The sequence below is a fragment of the Columba livia genome, chromosome 2, assembly GCF_036013475.1.
Source record: "Columba livia isolate bColLiv1 breed racing homer chromosome 2, bColLiv1.pat.W.v2, whole genome shotgun sequence".
Classification (NCBI taxonomy): domain Eukaryota; kingdom Metazoa; phylum Chordata; class Aves; order Columbiformes; family Columbidae; genus Columba; species Columba livia.
In genome coordinates this window covers 83,820,921-83,842,565 of record NC_088603.1, presented here as the reverse complement: position 1 = coordinate 83,842,565, position 21,645 = coordinate 83,820,921, and the positions used below count along the sequence as shown (strand labels likewise).

General features: G+C 39.3%; 1 protein-coding gene across 1 annotated transcript in view; it reads right to left on the bottom strand.

Moving 5' to 3' along the window:
- Positions 1–477: 477 nt before the first annotated feature.
- The window catches only part of MYO10 (myosin X), a 162,180-nt gene continuing 141,012 nt past the window's right edge, over positions 478–21,645 (bottom strand). Inside the window, exons 28-41 of the mRNA XM_065052621.1 lie at positions 21,099–21,194; positions 17,630–17,723; positions 16,784–16,839; positions 14,235–14,377; positions 13,583–13,777; positions 12,305–12,462; positions 10,326–10,449; positions 8,738–9,035; positions 6,996–7,203; positions 6,461–6,597; positions 5,628–5,742; positions 2,765–3,217; positions 2,203–2,394; positions 478–1,923 (exon numbers count right to left, since the gene is read on the bottom strand). Of these exons, the coding sequence (XP_064908693.1) occupies positions 1,813–1,923; positions 2,203–2,394; positions 2,765–3,217; positions 5,628–5,742; positions 6,461–6,597; positions 6,996–7,203; positions 8,738–9,035; positions 10,326–10,449; positions 12,305–12,462; positions 13,583–13,777; positions 14,235–14,377; positions 16,784–16,839; positions 17,630–17,723; positions 21,099–21,194 (2,380 nt within the window). The 3' untranslated portion in view covers positions 478–1,812. The remainder of the gene's footprint in view (positions 1,924–2,202; positions 2,395–2,764; positions 3,218–5,627; positions 5,743–6,460; positions 6,598–6,995; positions 7,204–8,737; positions 9,036–10,325; positions 10,450–12,304; positions 12,463–13,582; positions 13,778–14,234; positions 14,378–16,783; positions 16,840–17,629; positions 17,724–21,098; positions 21,195–21,645) is intronic.

The following is a 21,645-nucleotide window of genomic DNA, read 5'->3' as shown; positions in this document are numbered from 1 at the left end:
TGTAATTTAGCAAGTATTTAGGGACTGAGGAGCAGTATCACAGAGGGAGGGACTAAAAGCATCTGCCAGTTGGAGGATTTCTCATAGCAAGCCTTGCAGTCCAGGAAGGCCATGCACACTTACGAGGGCAGCGCGTGCTGCACTACTATGCTGGGGCTGGCTACTGAAAACAAGCCATCTTACATCAGGGCCACACAAATAGCAAAAGCTTTACTTGCACATTCCCTGTGGAGTGGAAGTGCTCAGCAGTCCTTCCCCTTTGCCCAGTTGGAGTAACTGAGACATATCACATGATCAAGGAGGTAGTTGTGATCACAAGAGGGAAACCTGCTCCATTACAACACAAAGCACGTGTGCCTTTCCAAGCAAAGGCATATATATAGTCTACGCTGTGTTCCTAGCTTGGCTCCTGAGAAGGCAGATGAAATGAGGGCTTTGCTGCAAGTCCAACTCGGTATGAAACAGAAGCAGAGCACATCACATATATTTCCTTTATTGCTGGACTTTTTGTTTTAAGCAAGTAGGCATGATTCCTTAGAGGCTGAGGTTTTTAATAACAGTAAGGTTTTCCAGGTTTCTTTTTTTTTTTTTTTTTTCTGTGGACAAAAAGATACCTTTGATCAAAGTTTTGCCTTATATTACAGTATTTCTGTACAAAAATAAAAGTCCAAAAATCAGCTTATTATTAGCTGATATTGCCCCATTTATTTACAGGGTAGCATCAAGAACCTTCATCAGGCAACCTCGCAAAACAGAGAACTCTACACTAAAGCAGTTGCACTGTACAACTTTGCTTTCTTTAGTCAACTCTGAAGGGCTCTGACCTTTGGCAGTCAGTCTGGGTTGGAGAGTCCAGCCAGAATTATAAAAGAGTGATGTCCTTAAAAGAAAAATTAATATTAAAAACTCAAGTGGACATGATAGAGTACTGAACTGATAATTGTATTTCCATATCAGGGTAGTCTATAAATATTCTCAGCTACATCTCTCTTTATAATACAGCAGATACAGAATGCAGACTTCTGCTACTCATATGGTAATACATATTTGCAATAGTAAAATCAATGTATGAAAATTTTGGAATTTTCTTGTTAATAAAACGGCTTATAAAGGAACCATACAATTGTAACAACTATAACTCTGAACTATTAAAATGTACAGAAAGACTGTTTACACCATTGCACATACTTATTCCCTTTGCTTCAAAAGACTTGTGAAATACAGAATAAAATCAGTCAAATTTTACTGACAGCTCAAATATGCATGCACAAGGTGCACATCCATGGAAGCAAGGGGAAACAAAATGTTGGCGTCCATAAGGAAAGCTGCCAGCAGCTCTCCAAAAAAATATACTTTGCTCTTCTTCCCTCCCCCTTCCCACATGTATATAGGCCAGTAGACTGGTGCAGAATGGATGAATTTACCTTCGTTTTCAGTGTTCTGGATGGACAACAAAAAATCCTCTTGACTTTTATCAGCAATTTTAGGTCAATACAAGTTGAATTTAATATTGTAAGGCACTTATTACTGCTTGTATTGCAGTGGATCAAGTCTTAAGGCATGTGTTACATCAACTGAAGATAATAATGCTTTGGAAAGCTTTGAACGAGCCAGCAGTTCTAGTATGTGACTACTTCAGTTGATTTTCCCCTCCCCACCCTGTGGTCTTTATAAAACAATGTTTGAAGATATTTTCCGTGGAAACTCTGGTTCTTTGTTAGCTTGTCAACAGACGTGATCAGTATCATCAGGTCATTTGGAGGCCAAGCAGCGGTATGTTCTATTTAGAGCACAGCAGAACTGGTTTTGTTTTCACCTGGAGCTGCCCTGACTTCCATGACTACTCACTGATCGAGAGGTGCTATAGCGTTTTTTCACGATCATGCTGATGTAAGCTTTCATCAGCTTCGCAATGTCAACCACCTGCCAAGAGAGTATAAAGAGCAAAGTTCTTAGTAAGGTAACAGTATGTGAATGAATTTATTTAGACGCTAACAATATAAAACTGTCGAGCTTTCAACAAAACTCTTTTGTGGTTAAAAAATAAAAATACTCAGCACTTTTATCTATCTCACTATGTCTTCCCTTTAGCTTTCCAGGGATCTTGAATAAATCGGTAACAATTGCAGCAATTACTTAAATTACTAAGTAGTCTGGCTATCAGAATGGGAAGACCACGATAACAAAATTCCTTGCTCTTACCTCACTAGTTTCAAAAAGCAGTTCTCTCTCATCCACCACGATCTTGTAGGTGTTGGCAAGCGGTGCACCAAATGACAAGATATGTTCATACTGAAACACCTCCAAAGGCCTTCCTTCCCCACGCTTGTAGACAGAAACCGCATCAGCGCTGACTCCAAGCCACAACTCTTGTGGGAATCCCCCTTCTTTACACTAGAGGAAAAAATGTGGATTAACAGCTAAGGGAACAGCGGCAGCCACAGAACACTTACTGTTGAGGTTCTTGTCTGTAACCATTTTGTAAGAAGTGCATATTGCTTGTCCCTGTTTGAACGTAGCCTTTACACTTCTTAAACTTGTTTGCAACCTATTAGGATAGCATTCCATCTCTCTTGATTTTATGGTTAACTGGTGGATATAAATGGCTACAGTGCCTGCTAATGGGAGAATGCTTTTAATATCTAACATTTTATTATATCAACTGTCTGAGCATTGTGATACCGTATTTATGGTTTCACTGCTCTGTACTGAAAGCATCATCTATACAGTCTAAACTGTAGTCCAAGTGTTCAGGAGGTCTTACCTCTACGTCAAAGAGTGTTGAGCCATAGCCAGGCCATTCCTTAATCAAAGCCATATACTTTGCCATAGCCTGTTCCTGGTTCATCCTCTGGAGTTTTTTCCATTTGTCAATAATACTAGTCCTGGAAGCTGAGATTTCCTCTTTGACCCACATGTCTAACATCTGATCCTCCTCAACCTTCTGTTTGCTGACAGAGCCACTGCGAAAACTTCGTCGCAATGTTCCTTCAAGAAAGCTGGTGCGTTTCTTCTCAGCCTTCTCTGCTGCAGTAAATGTTTTGGTGGACTGTGTAATCCGAGACTTGAGCTTTTGCAAGGGATAGACCTCTTCCATTTCTGGCACAGTGGTATGCAGAGTGTAATCTCCCTGAAGGTACTGAAGGCGCAAAGCTGCAAGGACCTGGAGGGTTTCTTCAGGAGCAGGATAATGTCCTCGAATCACTGCTTCGTGAGCCTATTGGGAGGAAAAGGGTAACTTTCATGTGCCAGTCTTTAACCCCGTCTTTGAAAAGACTAAGACAAAAAGGGGAAGTAGACTTGTTGCCAGGCAAACTCAGGATCTGAAATAAATGACCCATTAAATAATTCAAATGTGATTTAATATCTTGGCAAATTTGTTAAACTGGGTAGGACATAGTTTACCCGAAGAACAGCAAGGCAATTGAGGAACTTGCTAAATGGGAATTCCTGTTACTAGTACAGCTCTTAGCGACCTCTTACCTGACTGGGAGGAAGCCATCTATGTTTAACAGCATTAGGAAGAAATGGATATCCATTTTGCCTACTGCTATCAATAACCCGGCTGTGAAAACTGACATTCCCAGACAAACAAGCAAAGCCCTAGGACAGCTTTGTAATAAACCTCAGAGGGAAACCAGTAAGTCTACAATGGGTCCCAGATAAGGTTAGTAAAACATATATATGCTATGGTGTTCTACGGCATCAGGGATGAGATTCTGGACCAAGACAACACTTCAAAATCCTGCTCTTTCCACACCCAGCAGCTAGGAGTTTTTTCTTTTTTTCAGATGACACTAGTACAGGAAACAAACAGGCCTCATGTCTGGAGATGCAGGAATTGCAAACAGTTCAGTAAACACACAGAGACAGTTCACATCCAAGAAAGAGCTGGTTCATTTAGGTATACACTTAAGACGGAAACAAAATGTGCCTTTAAACATGCAAGATGGTTTGCCTGGGATTGTACACATGCAGAAGTAAGCGCTGTATTGTGGAAATGGAAGTACAGTATTTTAATGAGAAAGAAGAACAAAAAGATTTTTTTTTCAGTGCCTTATGAATTAAAGGATTTGGGCTTTAAAGTAACGGAGGTTACAGAAGTAAAACTGATGACAGAAGTGAACATTCTTAATAGGCCAAAAGAAGTTGATGACTGACATCAAAAGCAGACGATTAGAAAAAAAGAACAAAATTGATGTTAGAATGCAATGAATCACCTCTTTAATGTATTCCTGTAATATTAATCAAAGGGATTGAATGTGCCCTGCTTTATAACTGAAATACTATTTGTCTTGGTAAGACATAAAATATTTGGTTAAACAATGTCAGCACAGAACGCTGCATGAAAACAATCTGCTTTAGCCAATGTCCCTGTTTTAGTTGTTCCTACAGAAAACTACCTAAACCTGCCTTTAAAACCAATAATGTAATGTAAAATATCTGATGCAGAGCTCTCATGGATTTTTTTCTTACTGTTTGAACTTCAACCTAAAACAGACATTAACTGGCTGACTCCTCTACAAGTACAGTCAGAATGGCAGCATTTCTAAGCCCAACCAAGGCAATCTATTGCCCAGATCCTTCAGCCAACAATAAGCACTTCTGGATTGAGCTACAATAGTAGGCTCTGGAAGGAGAGTTTTTGTAGACTCATAATGTAATATAGTGCCTTAGAACCTAAACTGAGAGCAAGGAAGAAATACTCTATTACAGTGAAGATGTTTCTGATCCTCTGAAAGGGGAAAAAGGCTTCATACATATGAAAATTGAAATATATCACATCTTGATCACATCAGGCTTGTTTACCAAGAGAAAGTCAGTGTCTTGGCATTGCAAATAGCCTTACACAGAAATCTTTATCTGTCTAGTACCTGCTTGAAAGAAGCTGTCCACTGGAAGAATTTTTAGCCATTTACAATATAGTAGAAAAGGAGAAGGTCAGTCAACAATAATAAATGCCATCAGTGAGAGTTTCTGAGCAAGTTCAGAACCTCATGTAATAGAAATCCAACTGCAGATACATTTAATTTTCATTGTAAATCAAATTCCCTTATGTTTTGCAATATGGATTCATTCTAAGCTCAGCACATTCATTGTGGATTTATGCTCATCATAACTCTCTTATAGTTACTGCTGAGACTGGCCTGATTTGTTTTACTTCAATGCCTATGAAATACCAATCACTTTTTGAAAAGAGAAAACACTATTGTTCTATTAGTTCTGAACAGTTGCCAACATAGGTCTCTAACAATTAATTTGCTTGCCAATTACACATTTTTCACTTTATTTCTTACACTTTATTAAGAAAATGGTTTTGTAAGAGCAAAATTAAAAGCAAGTATTATCCTTTTCTTTTTTTTTATGCAGTTAGTTCCCCTTTTTTTTACCACTACACACAAAGCAATTCGCAAGTAATGCAGAGGAAAAGTCATAACACCAGCTAAATCATACATGCTTCACTTTTATCAGGATAAGCCTATTTTGACCACTGAATTGCTTTCCTTGCACTTGATGCTTGAGTAGTAGTACATTTAAACAGAAGCATAATAGAAACTCTGCTCTACCTAGATCTCTTTCTTTTTTCCTTCTCTAAAAGTGCTTAAAAATGGAACTTTGTCCTTTACCTGCTCAAACATAAAGGCAAATTCCACGCTATCTTTTGGGACGTTTTCTGTGTCCAGGAAGCAGTAGAGCTTGAAGTAGAACTTCCAGTGCATGTCCCCAGCAGTGGCAGCAAGCCTGTACAGGTGTGTGGAAAAACAGAGAGAGATCAGATCTGTGAAATCAAACGCCTTTCTAAATTGACACCTGAAGAATCTAAGCAAGGCATCAGCTGAATTTTGCATTGCTACACCTGCTGTCAGTCTGGTGGTGTTGACAGGAGCTTAATTGCACAACACTTCAGACATTCCTTTTTCCCCTCATTATTATGTGGGTAAAGGAGGTTGATTGCCATGCATGTAACACAAGGACAAACAGATATTTCGGCTTGTACCACATTTTCTTACTACAGTGCTACGTATGGTTTCAGTTTTACTGGCAAGAAAAATGTTTCGAGCTGTACTGTGGTGAGTTCTATGTGAAGCTGGGCAACAAGTGGTCAGAATGGCAATGACTGCCTGAAGTTCAGTTCTCCTAATACTTGGACAGCCACAATACTAGTAGTGGTGGAAAAAAAAAATTAGTAGTGGAAAAGAAAATGTGGAAATAGAGATGACAAATATTATTCTACTGGGATCAAGACAGAGAAAAACCAAACACAGGTGAATAGGTGGCTCATTAATTCCTTTAAGAAGGAAAAATAAAGATGCTTTTGTTCCAGAAACGGCCATGTGTGTAATTCAGCTGCGTCATAACAAACAAGCAAGAGAAAGAGAAAATTCAGCATTATTGACATTGGAAATTTATTTAATTGCTACTTATTAAAGTGGTGAGAGAGAAGGAAAGGCACACTCACTTTTCAAACTTTGCCAAGACATCAGCCACAATGGTCCTGCTTTCAATCGCTTTATCAGTAGTTCCATTGTACTCAAACAAAGCAAACATATTTCTGCTATCCTCCATGGCCAAGCCACGAATTAACTTTTCAACCACCTAATGAGAAACAGCACATGAAAAAATGATAGCATGGAAAAGCAGCACCATAGTGTAAGACAAATAATTAGAAGAAAATTCAGAGCTAGGTTTTACGCCAGGCTAAAAATGTTGCTAACATGTTTTCATCAGCAGTATTGTTGTCAAATTCCACTTTAATTTTATAGTAAATAATGGTGATTATTTCAGAATATGTGTATACAATCACCTGGCTGGATATAACCCCTGTATTTCACCAACTCAGCAAGAGTCTTTCAGCTTTAGGAAGCAACCTGGCTCTCACAGACACCAATATCTACTGAAGTTGTTCCAATGATGCCTCTGCTGAATCGCTTACTCTCTTCTCTAATTTTTCCTGTAAGAGGGAACTATAGTTGAGTAATTCTCTGCACTCTCACCTCTCCAGCTGTAGTGTGCGAGTTGATGGTAATCTTACAGGAGCCCCCGCCATGGCAATAAACTGTGGACGTCATTTCCTGCCTGCCAATCAGAGCTTCTATTTCATCCCGCGATGGCACAAACTCTCTGCATTTGGTTTTCTTCAGAGATTCATAAGTAAATAGTGCGTATTTTTCCATTTCAGTTCCTGGAAACTGGTCACGGACCCTGTGAGAGAAATATTATTACTTTAAGCTGCCAGTCTGTGAAACAGAAAGTTTATTTATTTGAGAATGTATCCAGTACACTACTTAATTGACACACTCAAAGGTTCAACTTCACTGTCAAGGAAGGTGTTCTAACTTGTGATTTACTGTGGGGTAACTTATATACATTGATCACTTTGTTTTACAAACCTAATGCAAAGAAAAAAACTGAGCTACCTTTATAGCATTAACCACAGGAACCTTGTAATGACTCACATTTGATACTAAGACAACTATAAAAATCTTGTAATCAACTCCCCTTTTTGTCACTAACAGTTGTTGAATGAAGACAATACTGCACTACGGTACTAGAGAAAAAAGCAATAAAATGTATTTTGGCAGCTCAGTTTTGTGATGGTGTGATTTCTTTTCCTGTTTTTCTTAACTTCTCTCTAGACCTTACTGTTTAGCAGTTGGTTATTGCGAGTATTCACTAATGACTTTAACAAATGCAATTCTTAATTATTGAAAACTGTTGAATTCAGGTAGCTCTCAGCAGAATATTTCTATAATATTTCCAGTGATAAAACACCAGCTTCTTAGCGCTATTAAGGTTTAAGTGAAAAAGTACAGTGATTTTTGATTTACAAGGCATAAAAAGATTACTGCAGGATTACAGCAATCTTGTTAAGATGACTATGTATCTGTTATATTGAAACCAACCAACAAATGTTTTATCAGCTGTGATTTTTTTAACTGGAACACCAGTTTATGAACTGAGTTAAACTGAGAAAGTGAGTCAAAGTTGGATTTTTTCATTTTAACACTTACATAAAGTGACAGATGTTTTTCACTAATCTTACTTTGGTTGAAAGGTGTATCTTCAATAGAAGCGTTTTACGAATATTTAGCAATATTTACCAAGTCCATACTCTAGCACAAACACAGACATGACTTTTAAATTACTGAAAACAGTTTGTTGTTAGTGGACTAACTTTCCTAATGAAACAATCTGCATTCTTCTGCTGCATCACCAAAACGAACTCTACATTCTGGTTAGTGCTGAAATGTCAAAAATTATTTATTTTTTTAATGGTCACTAATGTATTAAAATTAGATCTGCAAAGAGACATTGCAAAGAGACCTCAAATAAATCTCTAAACATTCTAATGTTCTTTTATGTGTGTGATGCATACCTCACAAAACTAAGGTTGCACAGCTGAGAACGGGACCTGAGGGTACTGGCTGCAAATCATTTAAGCAACTTTATACAATTACAGAAAGCCCCCCCCTTTCGTCAGTGTTAACAAATTATGCATTCAGTTTAGTGGCATTTTGCTTGATTCTTTGAATGAGAGTAATTCCACCTACATCAACCCATTTGTGCTTTTCTTACAACGTATTTTAAGATTCATTTTTTGGCATAACCAGTTCACAAAGTGAACACATCTTCAAGTCTCACTTCAAGATGTTTTAAACACTGTTAGAAGTTGTGGGGAAGAAAACAGTGAGTGAAGACACTTCTTTCCTCACTCCAGTAGTTCAAAGCTTTTTACCTTTTAAGATGGAACTTGAGATATTTGAGGATGCCGCGACTCGGCAGAAATGTGCAACTCATGCAGGTGAGGATTTGCCAACTATACAGGTTGCCCACGCTCCCAGGGTTTGGCACTTTGTTGGTCTGCTTGATGAGCTGACAGTAGAGCTCATCTCGAAGAGGTCTCAAATCATGGCCTGTTTGGAGGATACCTTGGATTATAGGGATAGGATCAGACATAGACTCCAGCTGCTGCAAAGAATTAAATATCTTGATGGCTTCATCCTGCAGAGTTGTGTAGCCTTTGTCTTTCAGCACTACAAAAGAAGAATAGGGAGAAAGGTGCTTAGACTGAGATATAGAAGAGAAAGCACTCAGGCTTAACACAGGAATTGCTTAATGCTATTTGGTGACCCTTATCAGACAGGATATTAGAATGGAGCTTTTCAATTTCAAATGTGTGATGCAAATTCATTTCATGAGCTATTTTGCTATTGAGATTTGATCTGAAATTATTGAAATGCCATTTTGACATTTTCTGACAACATAACCTAAAATGTGTATCTTCCTTGATCAAGGGTTTTGTTGATGGAGAATCCACACTGCTGAAGTGTCTATGACTTTTTTGCTGTCACAAGAAAGTGAAAATCTAATCAGAACAAAAGTGAGATAAAGCACGACTGCATTTATGGAAAGTGGCAAAAATACATGGCATCACTTTTGTCTACAGCAGTCGCATTTCAATTAAACTCAAACAATGCTACTAAATTAGAGGAGGATGGAGAAGGGAAAGGTTTCTCCTAGGTTCTCCTAGGAAAGGTTCCTTGTCACTTGAGCAGAAGGACACCGCTTGAGTTATCAAGAAGTCTTACCTGAAATACCTTAGATTTTAATCAACTGACCTCTCACCCTCCTCCCAAGGATGAAACTTCTGATCCAAGTCATACTCTGTTTCATATGCAGTTGCAAAATAAGATAAGCAAATCCTTTTAAGGACACCAAATTCACAACCATCAATAGCTCTGAACCATTCACTCAAAATGGATTTCTAAGTTAGTGATTGAGCCAAGGATATTAAAATACACGATTACACCTGTTTCAGGAGTAAATGAACCATGACTTTAAAACCACGTCCACTTAAATGTTGTCTCCCATAAATAATCCTCCCACCACAACTGATGAAACTTAGACTTATTGTTAATTGGAAGTTGTGGCTTCTGCAGCTCCACTCATGGAATTAACAATAATTTGAGAAGGAGAATAAGATTCAAGGAGACAAATGGATTTGGTTTAGTTGCCTATTTCAGTGCAAGGTTTTTCAAACTCAGTCGTCTCAGCTGCATTGGTGAGGGCAACAAACTTGTATTACAGCAGCACTACCAACCTTCCCTTCTGGAAGACGTGCAGGAGCAGCACCATGAGCCCATGGCTCTATGCTGCACAAACTGCTGTCTTCTGTCACCCAGAAGATAACAGGGAAACGTCTATTTGTATTAAAAATATATATTTTGCCTACCATTACTTCACTATAGCCCATTAACTAAAAACTTTCAGCCTCTGGTTTAGTCTTTCATACAGAAAAGTGCTTCTATGATTGAAAAACTTACGGTTTAGATTGATGTCCCCATATGGCAGAGGCAGTAATGGCGAGTGCAAGGGATGATGGGTGTAACGGAGAATAGGGTTTCTCTTATAAATCTGTTCAACCACATCAGCATTCAGGCAGTTTTCCTATTGGGGTAAGAAAAAAAGCAGGATTTGAGGTCCAGCGTTAACAATGCTGCAAGGCTTTGTGCCTTTCAGTTGGCTGTGAAAAAGTCACTCCTCAGTGTTACTATTTGGTGCTAAATCCAGCTGTGGGTACTGTGGCTGCCATGGCACTCTGCGGCCTATGAATGCTCAGTATCTGCTAATCTCAGGCCTTGCATAAGCTTATGTTACCTGTGCAGTAAAAAACAAACCACAGAAGAGCTGCAGGAGACAAAAATGAAGTTTCATGAAATTTTTTGAAGTGTCTTTTCATTTTACAATTGCTTTTACTCCGGCATTTCATAACTGGAATCAAGACATTTGTATTCAAGTTTTATTTAAAAATATTTCTCCAGCGTGACTACTTGGTCTTTTCAGTTAGGACCTACAGGAGCTACCATAACAAAATAGTCCAGAAAAACTGCTGCTGTAAACCTGATGCACCTACTCTGACATCTAAAGACTGTCTTTCCTTAGGCCATGTTTGACAAATGTGTGATCACTGTCTTCTATCAGTCCTGAGCTTCCTCACGTCCACTGCTCTGAAAAACAGCCTTCATAGTCTTGGAATTTAGGACTTGATAGGGTTTTTTTTGTCTCCTCCAAGAATTGTTATCTTCTCTCCTAAAAGCAGTTTAGCAATATCTCCAGAAATACATTCATGCCATGTCTTCAACAGGACCATAAAGCATTAAGCATTAATATGCTTCTTATCATGCAGAAATATGAGCTGTTGAGCCTGTGTTATCACAGAATAAGAAATGAAGCATAATGAGAAAAATCACCAGAGCTGTCTAGTCCACATCCTCGTGTGCCGCTCACTGAGGACACAGCCAGACAGGTCTGCTCACTCATGAACCTGCACACTGCGCTCTACTGCCTGACATAGTGTCCTGGTTTTGTTAAAAACAAGTTTCTCTTTCAGTGAATTTGCCTGTCAGCTAAAGCCTTCATATTAACTGCATTTTCCTGGAGAACCAGACACACGTTTTGGTAAACATAGCAATGGAATGCAAACTTATTGATAAGCACAGATGGACATCTCGCGAGAGGGGCGACGAGAAACAAGTGACCAAGAAACTGACCAACTGTGTATAACATTCCATTCACGTGAATATTTCATATAAAAGTGGGAGATCACGAGGATCTTGTGTGCTTTTCCCTTTTCCCTTCTGCTTACGGCTGACCTTAGGAGAGGACCTTGCTAGTCGTCCCTGCGAACTGAGGCCTAGTGAGAGACTGAATCCAGCTCCGGTTGGCTGCAGAGTCCAATCCAGGACTTTGGTTGCCGGCTCTGCAGTTGCTGAGACTTTCAACATTGGTTTTGTATATTTTGTATTATTTTCTCTACTTTTATTAGTAGCATTAGTAAAACATTGTTAATTTTTCCAACTCTCTTCTCTCTGTCCTCCTTTCCCTCCCAATCACCTGTCCTGAGTGGGAAGGGGGGAGAGGGAGGGGCAAAAAGGGGGAAGTGGGGGGGGAGAGGGGGTTAACAATACATCTGCCAGAGTTTTATTGTCACCCCGCAATCTTAACCCTCGACACATAGCAATGTCTGTGGAGTTACACAAACCAGTAAAACTTTGTACTGCTTTCACGGAAAAAAGTTATCCCTCTTACCTTCTCAGCTGCACTTCACACTTCGCTCTTTTACTGTTTAGATTAGAAATTCCTTTATCAGGCCAGTGAATACACTCAGGTTCCACAATTTCAGTCTATGCCACTGTGTCATTAAAACTTAATTTTCTGCTTTATCACCCAATATGGCAAAGCCAACAAAAAAATATTTAAACAATTATTCTTTCCCATCCCACGTCCTCCTGTTTGTGCCTACCTTAATATCCTGAATAAGCTGCTGTGTTGGAGTATCAATTGGTGCTTTTGTGTCAATCACATTCTGGATGGCACTTGACCAGCGGGTTGCCTCATTAAGCAATTTTGTATAGAGACGGTAACAATGTTTGCGTCCGTACACAGTTACATTCCAATAACCTAGCACAACAGTAAAAACTATTAATCACAGAAGATGCATTGATAAGAATACCTCAACTTCTATCTGAAAACAGCTGTAGTCCCATGAGACCCCGAGTGCTGCGCTCTGGATCATGCTGGCAGGTTTTCAGGATCTAAGAAGTTGTACGAGTAATTAAGTATCATAATAATGATAATAATAATACTATGGTACAAGAGGAGATTCTCTCCTTTAAAAGAGCCTAAGAGTAATCTCAGAGTACAATCACCCTCACACAACACCCCATTTTATCAGGTAATTTTAGTAAAAGTGGCCATAAGACAACACTATGGAATTCTGCTAGCTACTTGTGGGCCCTACTTGTCCAGCTCTGGCTGTAACATGAAGTTCTGAGTCTTGCTCTGTTGTTCATTGCCTGTAGCACACGTACAAGCAGGTATAGAGCATAAACTACCACTGCCTCTTCTGTAAAAAGTCATTACCTTCAAACCAGTGAAGTGGCAGCTACGGCAGGAAGAACATTTCAGTTCAAAATCTCTCCCTGCATCATTGTATAGGCTTTTTATGAAACAGATTCTATTAAATAAAACCTGTTCCATCTCTCACCAGTGAAAAGCTCTTTGAAATGTCAGTGACCCCAATGAGATTATATAGGGCTGTCCACTTATGCTTCTCATTTGCAAACAGCTACTTCCCAGTTGAAAACCAGTTTTGAAAATGCAGAGGGAACTGACTCGGATGTAGTCTGTAGGTTAGCAAAAGCTGGACTCTTACTCCAGCTCCACCAATGTCAGTCCTCATAGCTCCTCAGCACATAAAATAATGTATGATGAGAGTGCTACCCTTATGTCTTTCTCCAGGTCTTTGATGTGTAAGCATAAGTATTCACACCAACTTAGCAGCAGTGTGAGCCTACAACAATTTGAATGTTGGTGAGAACAAGATGCAGTCCTGTATACACTGTTACCTCTGTTTTTTTGCCCAGTAATCACCTGTAAAACGCCTCAGTGACTTCACAGCTCAATTTGTTCACCAAATGCAACCATAATAATCCATTTAAAATACTGTTATGCGCTGTTTATTGTATTAGCAGGACAGAAGGCATTTGGAAAGCACATTTGAACAAGGGCAAAAAACTACCTGTCTCTTTGAAGATTTTTTCATCAGGTGGGACCACTGAGCAGAGGCTGTTCAGGACCAGCGTACCCAATTTCAAAGCATTTTTCTCTGAGCTCTTGTAGTAGTCCAAAGAATTGTGCGTCAAAACAAACCAACGCTTCTTTAGTTTCAATGAAGACATCTTGGGGTTGTTCTTTACTTCCTTGTGTAGCCATCCTGTTAAAGACACAATTTGAATCACACTTCTTTTTTTTTAAACAGAGTTGGACAAAATTAGGTTGTTCAAAGTTAGTTGTGTACTTTCAACAACAAAAAAGTGATGTGAATTGTTTAGCCCATGTATTAAAAAACTTGGAGGAAAATTCTCAAACAATGAAATGATGACGATAAAATCAAACTAATATGAAAACTTTTCGACTTTTGTGTTTACCTGGAAAAAATGTTTTGTCAACTTAAAAAAAAAGCTTTTTTCATCATGACAGTGTTTTCTTATATGGCATAGCAGGAGTATAATTACAGCTGTATTAATGTGTGAGTAAACTGAACTGTAAAAAGATGAGGCTCCAACACCGCCATGCAATGCCAGCACATTACCCAGACTGCATTGTGGGAACGATCTCTTGGAAGCTTAATGGATGCTAATTACTTCATTAGTGCCCCACTCAGTTCTTACCCCTCACAATGAATTCTTGTCCCTCCACTCTAGTGTCCCCTTTGGACCTTTGCAGCAGGGTTATCCAGTGATGCATCTCCTCAGGAGTGTCAGCATTACAGTGAAGAACACGATTAGCAGTGATGATCACAAATGAATTTGGTCTATGAAGATAAATGAAGATTGAAAAAGCCAATCAACATACATGCTGTTCACCTCACTTGCCATAACCATAAACACTGTCCATTGTTTGTATTTTCTATTCAGACAAATACTGTCCACATCTAAAGCATTTATTTCAACACCACTAAAGCTAAAAAAAGTTAAGCATTCAAAAAGACTCAGTTATGCTGGATTCACACCAAAATGCCGGGGCTCTGAATGGTGGGAAAGTTTACATTAAACTACAACTTGTCCTGTCTCAAAATAAAACTATGGTGAGAAAAACCTCCACTCTTTAATTAGTTTTGGGTGTAAATCAGAGCTCTGTTTCGGGGTCAGATCTATTTAGGGTGTCTGCTTCAGTAGCTACATTAGTTAAAACCAGCTACAATTTACAAAGGTCTATAGTGAAGCATCACGTGAACACAGTTTCTTTTATTTTTAATGCAGTGCAACCCAACTCGCAGAGAGTACAATCTATTTTTAATGAGAGTCTGGCTTTTACCCATTCCTACACCAGGATTCACTGAAGCATGAAGAACGGGCCCAAGCAAACTGTGCTGATGGCTCTCTGGATTAGACAGGCAGGTTTTCCAGGTTACAAACACTCGGTTTAACCCTTAACCATTAATTGTTTCATCGTGGAATGCACACAGTTTTTAAGAACTGCATCAGATGTGGAAAAAGGGAGTGATGCAGTCTGGGCCATCCCATGCATGAGAAGCTCACAGGATTCCTTTTACAGTTCTTGCAATAAGGTAACTAGGTAGAAATCAGAACCAATCAAAAATTGTTTACGGGGATAGAGAGCTTCACCCAAATACGACACCATTCTCCAAAATCAGTGTGTGCCATGTAAAAGCTAAATGTATCACAGGGTTAAAAAAAACCCAAGTAAATAAAATCATTAGGAGGAAAAATTTGAAAACTGTGTGAAGGGAGGTTACAGTAAATCAAGTAACATGAGAAGGGTGTAAGTCATCTTGGAAGTTGTCTAAGTTACCTCCAGCGAGTGCTCACCAGTGCCATGGAAGGGGTAAGGGAATGAGCAGAATCCAGTGTTCTGGTCACACTCACGGTGGTGCTCAAGTGCTACACTATGCAGGTAGAATGGTGGAGGAGGAAACAAGCGGGGATGTGAACTCATCCATGTTTTAAAATGTGTGAAGAGGAGGCAGCTTTACGTTGAGCTACAGGAAGCACACTCCAGAAAGCTGGATAACGTGACATACAGGACAGAAGCTATAGAAGAGCTGTAGCAAGAGAACTGGAAATGGGGAATGCCAAGGTATAAACTAAGGTAGGTCAAGCTATCAAACAGGTGGTTATGACCAACAGTAGCCAACCTTCCAGGCTCCCCTCTCCTCCTCCCCAGCTTAGGAAAATAACAGGAGCCCCGCTCTTGGGATTCCTTCTGCATACATGTTCAAAGGGCTCCCTGCTCAGATTCTCTCTTTTGAACTTGCAATAATGGGTTCGTATGTGTCAAAATAAAAATAATCTACTGCCTGTATTAGTCAAATTAATTTCCTAACTGAAAAACCTCCCATCACTGATTTAGACTCATACAACTAAAACAAAAACAACAACAAAAACCACCAAACCAAAAAACAAACAAAAGGACAAAAAAAAACCAGTGTGAAATACGCTTCTAGGAGAAATGCCTTTCGAACTTGAAATTTTGAAAGCTCCGGACATTTGTGTTGTATTGTTCAGGAAACCTGGGCTTATAATCACAGTCACTTGTGGCATCAGTCTCTTGGCAGGCCAAGGGCAAACCAGTAACTTAACACCAGCTGTTTCACACACGTGCAATGAGGAGACTGGAATGAACTCCTGCAGCACAAATAACACCTCACTGCCAGTAACTTTATAACCAGACTCATAGCCTGAACCCAGATTACTTTTTATCCTCCCAAACACTGTTGCTTGTTCAAGAACTAAGAATGTCCTGATGGTTGTTTTTCTATACTGCATTGTTTTATATGTTATAAAACGTTTTTATTCCAAGAAATAATCCTCATCCCTGTTGAACACAACACTCTTGCATGAGAAGCTGAACAAAAAAATGTTAAAATCAAATTTTGTGTTTACTGTATTACTAAAGGACTCAAAAACAAGCTGCTGTTTTCCAGGAGCATTACTTGTATAAATGAAAGACATATTTCATCTTCCACTTTTGGATCACTTCAGTATCTGGACAGTTCATATATGAAGCAGTGTCAGGGAAGTTAGTGAAACCCTCACAATAAACACCACCATTCCTATTCCACGTTTTAACATGTGGTGTTTAGTACTGTGAAAAGGGAGACAATAATGAACAGTAGAATATAGAGACTGAAGTATGAAGCATCTGATTTTGGATAGAGAAAGGAGAAACAAAGTCACCAGGCATGGTTCTGACTTACCGATCTGGATTGTCAGCAGCACAGACAGAATCAATTAGTCCTACGTCGAGTGTACCCTATAAGCAAATATCCAACCAGAAGAGGAGGAAGACATTTACTATTACACTACTCACAGTACTTTTCCCAGAGACAGGTGAAACGAGCAGCAGCTTTGATCAAACAAAATGATCTGTGGATTTGGGAATCCGTTTCTCTTAACCATTAAAACTGCTGAGGGGAAAACTAAGAGACTCAGATAACTAGATCCAGTAAAAGATTATCTCTAGTTAAGCTGGAGGCAGCTCAACAACTGCTCTTATTTTTCTATGCTTCCAAACCTGCTTTAATTTTTCATCTAAAAGGGCCATCCCAATGTAAATGGCATCCTCTCAGAACAAACTTCTGAAGCCATTAAGCAGAAGGTTTTTTATTTCCCTTTGCTTGATATTAGGTTCCAAATTTATCTCATTTATTCCCAGTGTATGTTGCACAGAATGATAAACACAGGACCAGAAACATCTCAAATTTTCTACTCTTGGGTTTTTAATTTACTCAATAACTGTATCTTTGCAAAACTTCAAACTCAAGCATACACTGTGGTGTGATAGAGAACTGGACTAGAAAAAAACACCTGCAAAACCAACACTCATTTTTCATCAAGGTGAATTATGGGAGAGGAGTCAGAAGTCAGAGTAGAGTCTCCTCTTGTATAGCTACAGGCTGAAGGACGTGGAGCCTCTAGCCAGTGTCGCAGCTACCACCGCACATCAGGAAACCAAGGTCGTGACTCTTGGAAGCTGTGACCACCACAGTGCTCCTGTTTTCTAACAATGTCTGCTTTGATAAGTTCTTCAGATTTAGACTTACCACAGCATTCTGTGGATTTGCCTGCTCATCGTGCATCTCTCGAATCTCTTGCTCTGTGGACGCATGGACTTGACTCAGTACACTAAACCACTGGCTGTGGAGAGAAAGGCGGCGGTGTAAGTAAAACGTTGCTTCTGCACAAGCCCTTCGTCACCTTTGTTCTGCAGAGATCTAGCAGGTTCTGCAGGTTTTTGAAACTGCTTAGGATTCCTTTTGTCGACATGCATAAAAGCAGCGAGGCTTTTACAAACAAGTCCTTCCAGATCTCCTAAACCAAGCTCATGTCATACCATTCTTCCTAAAGACAAAAACCTTGTACAAAAAGGGGCATCTCTGAAAAACTGGCAGTAAGCACATTGAAACATCTGAGTGCTTAGAGAGCATTTATAACACATTCCACACATTTCATCTGGAGAAACACACATTACCAGCTACACACAAAGCCTTTAATGGGAAACCCAACCTTCAGATTATAAATTGTACTGCACTGATGGCGTGACTCATAATACTTTTTACGATGATACTTCTGCAAACACGACCCAAGTCTATCGAGTCCTTTGTAGAAGCACAACTGAGAGAGAAAAAAGAGTAAAAACCCCAAGCAAATACCTCTAAATTTTCTGTTCCCTATAGAGCACTGGAAAATGCAGCTGTTGGAAGGGCCAGGGAAGTTGAACCTGAGCTAATTTGTGCCACTCCAGTAGCCTTGTCTCTATCCACAACAGGAAAACCGGCAAGGGAGGCTCCCAGTACTTTGGTCCCTAGTGCTGAGCAGCAATTGCAGAAGGATTTTTATTCCAACCACACCTTCTGCTTCTGGGAAATCTCTGCCCTCCTGGCACTTGTATGGGATAAAGCTCAACTGCTTCAAGCAATCCCACTGAAATCTGAGGGGAGAGCTTGGCCTGTTCAGCGGGTTCCTGAATGCCATTCTTTAAGATATGAATTTGCCATTCCAATGAAAATCACCTGGGGCCAAGCTTTCAAAGGGCTTAAAAGCCCAGCCTTTCAAACAGACTGCTCACTCTTCTGCAGAGGTTTCTCTATCACCACCAGGTTGAGGAAACAAATGCAAAACTACTGGCTTTAAATATAAAGCTATATTCTCTGCAATTGCTTGTAGTCAAAGAATGTATGCTTATGACACTGAAGTGCTGCCTCCTTAATTCCAGCATTCAGAAGCTGACTGCTCCCTATCACATAGGTGTCTGGGAACCCAACTGCCAAAATAGCTTGAGAAAATCTCTGTTGTCTGTCAAGCAGTACCACTGCCATCTAAATCAGTTCTAACAGCTTAGGCTTTCATTAGAAACAATGCAAGGCACAAAGAAAAAACAAAGATGTAGAGTGCCAGACAACAGAGAAGATGAGAACATACTTAGTTCTGGTTCTTTTGTTAAGGCTCACCAATATCCACAGAAAGGTTGTGCTTAACACTTTACTCGGCTGGATTTAAAACAAGGTCACTGAAAACCCCTCCAAACGAGGGAAGGGTCATCTAGAGAGAAGAACCACCAGCTGAAGAAAATTAAACCTCATCTACCAAATGATTCCCACAAATTCAATTCAGCTTCCATTTTTGGGCTCAGAAATTGCAAATGTTTTTAAATATCAACCTTCTATTTGAAACCAAAAAAGACTTCACAGCACTGCCTGCACAGTTAGTAATAATACATTATTAGATTTTAAAGAACTCGGAGTTTTCAGAATTTAATGTAATCTTTGTGTAAACAATGAAAAAGAAATTAATCATGGCACTTTTGCAGGAGACCAAGGCAGATTTTACTCTCATTTTGCTTTGTTCCCTCTCAGGACCTCCTTTGCACTTCAGCTGAGTCCTGGAACCCAGCAACAGGGAAGAAGACAGATGGAGGGTTTGAAAGGTTTAAACCCTCAGCAGCAGCAGCTGCCCACTGAAGCATTACATCTTTCCTCAAATACACTTCCATGATCAAAATAGTAATTCCTCTTTTTTGGGGGGTGTCAGGTTTCTCTTGCTTTTTCCCATAATTGGAACAAAAAGCAACTTCGGATTGTGATCTAGACAGTGTACAAAATATTTTTTCAATAGCAGGTCCAGAACCAAAGCAGTCTGATAATTTTGTACTTCACTTTTACCAATGCCAAACATTAGCGAGGCTTTGACTTCATCCCATTTGCAAATCCTTACACATGTCCCTCATTAAAGTTTTCTGGAAAGACTGAGAAAAAGGAAACATGGAATACACTGGTAAAATGTATTTAATATGGATGGTGTGCGATGTGTACAATATACAACAATAGCATATAGTGTCTCCTCCTCCATGTTTAAGAAAAAAATGAGAGAGGTACATGACACCAGACAAGTCTCTATGCTGATAATTTCTTATTGGTCCCTAGGGCATGTACGCAAGTCTAACAGAAGAGAGTTTAGCTAAGCCTTCATTTTAAAATATACTCACATCACACAAGAATCTTAACAATGAGTACTGGGAAAGCTCATACTTATTTCAAGGGTAATTTTAAGGATGTATAAAAAATGAAGAATGATTCTGCACTGCAAGCGTTGCTAAATTTAAACTCAGGGTCCTGTGATATAGGAGGTATTAGACCTTTAAAAAGAACAGAATACCAAGCAGCTTCAAGGCTTCAGAGCAAAACGAGTTCAAGTGATGTTGACATAGGCATCCTGTGTTCTGGCCTTGGGGCAGCAAGGCAGTGGGTAATAAGCTGTGATTACTAAGTTCACTTTATTCAAATGCTTGATTTTTAGGGCAAGCATATGATTATCTCGCATGAACTGCAGTGTAGGGACTTTTTTTTTTAAAGATCTGATCTGACAAGTCAAGCTTGCTCTGTACCTACCAACCTCTCCCTCCAGTTTGATATGGATCCTTCAGCAACAAAAGCAAGACCCTTTCTAAATCAGCAGAAAGGGAAACACTCCGTCGGCACCCTCTTCTTATTCATGAACACACTTTCACCCTAAAAGCCAGTGACCACATTACAACTTTTACCTGAAAACTTTTAGGCTCTGCTTAGGCAAGCAGATCCCAACCCTAAAGAATAATACATTATTTTTGTCAGATTACAGGGTCTTAAATACTGATTTACTCTATGCAGATAAGCACAGCAGGGTAAAGCACAAGACAAGCATCAATGGCTGATGACGCCTTTCTACATACACACTGTATTTCAGAAAGTTGCTAGTAATAAATGGGTAACAGCCAAATTCTAGGCAAATTTTCATTGGTAGTCTGACTCTTTCCAGTGATGGTCTGCCAGGAGATTTTCTTCTCAGCAGGCCTTTAGAAAAAGTGTTAAATGCAACGTATTTGAATATTTTGTGACAGTGGGCAAAACAAATTAATGTCAAGCACAAGCCAGAATGGCACAGAGGTTAAAAAAAGAATAAAAAACACCCCCAAGACCCCCTTGAAAGACCAAACCAAACAAAAAAGAAAAGAAAAAGGCCTGGTGATTTTCATACCTTGCATCCTCAGGAGACTCAGCAATTAAATGGTATGTCCTGTCGCCCATTATTAGATCAATACCATTTTCTTTGCCCGTATTATCAACAATCTCTCTGTAAAGAAGCAAATGCCAAGATTGACCATTAGAGATCATCAACATTTCGAAAATTCTGTTCTGCTGAGAGGGTCACAACCTACTGATACTTAAAATAACAGCAGTCAACCTTAATCAGGTTCATTTGCAAGATTCACAATGTCATTTATCAGACAGCATTAATTCACCAAACTACGGTTGTTGTGTTTCCTGCCTATATGGTAAAAATACTCAAACTACTACAAGTGTCACTATACCAAGTTGACTATTCTGTTAATTTTTTAACAAGAACTAAAGAAAAAGTATTATGAAACCTCAAGAGACAAGGATAACTGGCTTAAGAAAAGGGTATATTTCTAAAATTACTGCATACCCAAGTCCTCTTTAAGATTAAAACCAAAGAGCAAACAAAACCTGGATTAGTGATTCTGTGTGGTTGTGAGTCACTAGAGAAAGACAATTCCAAACGT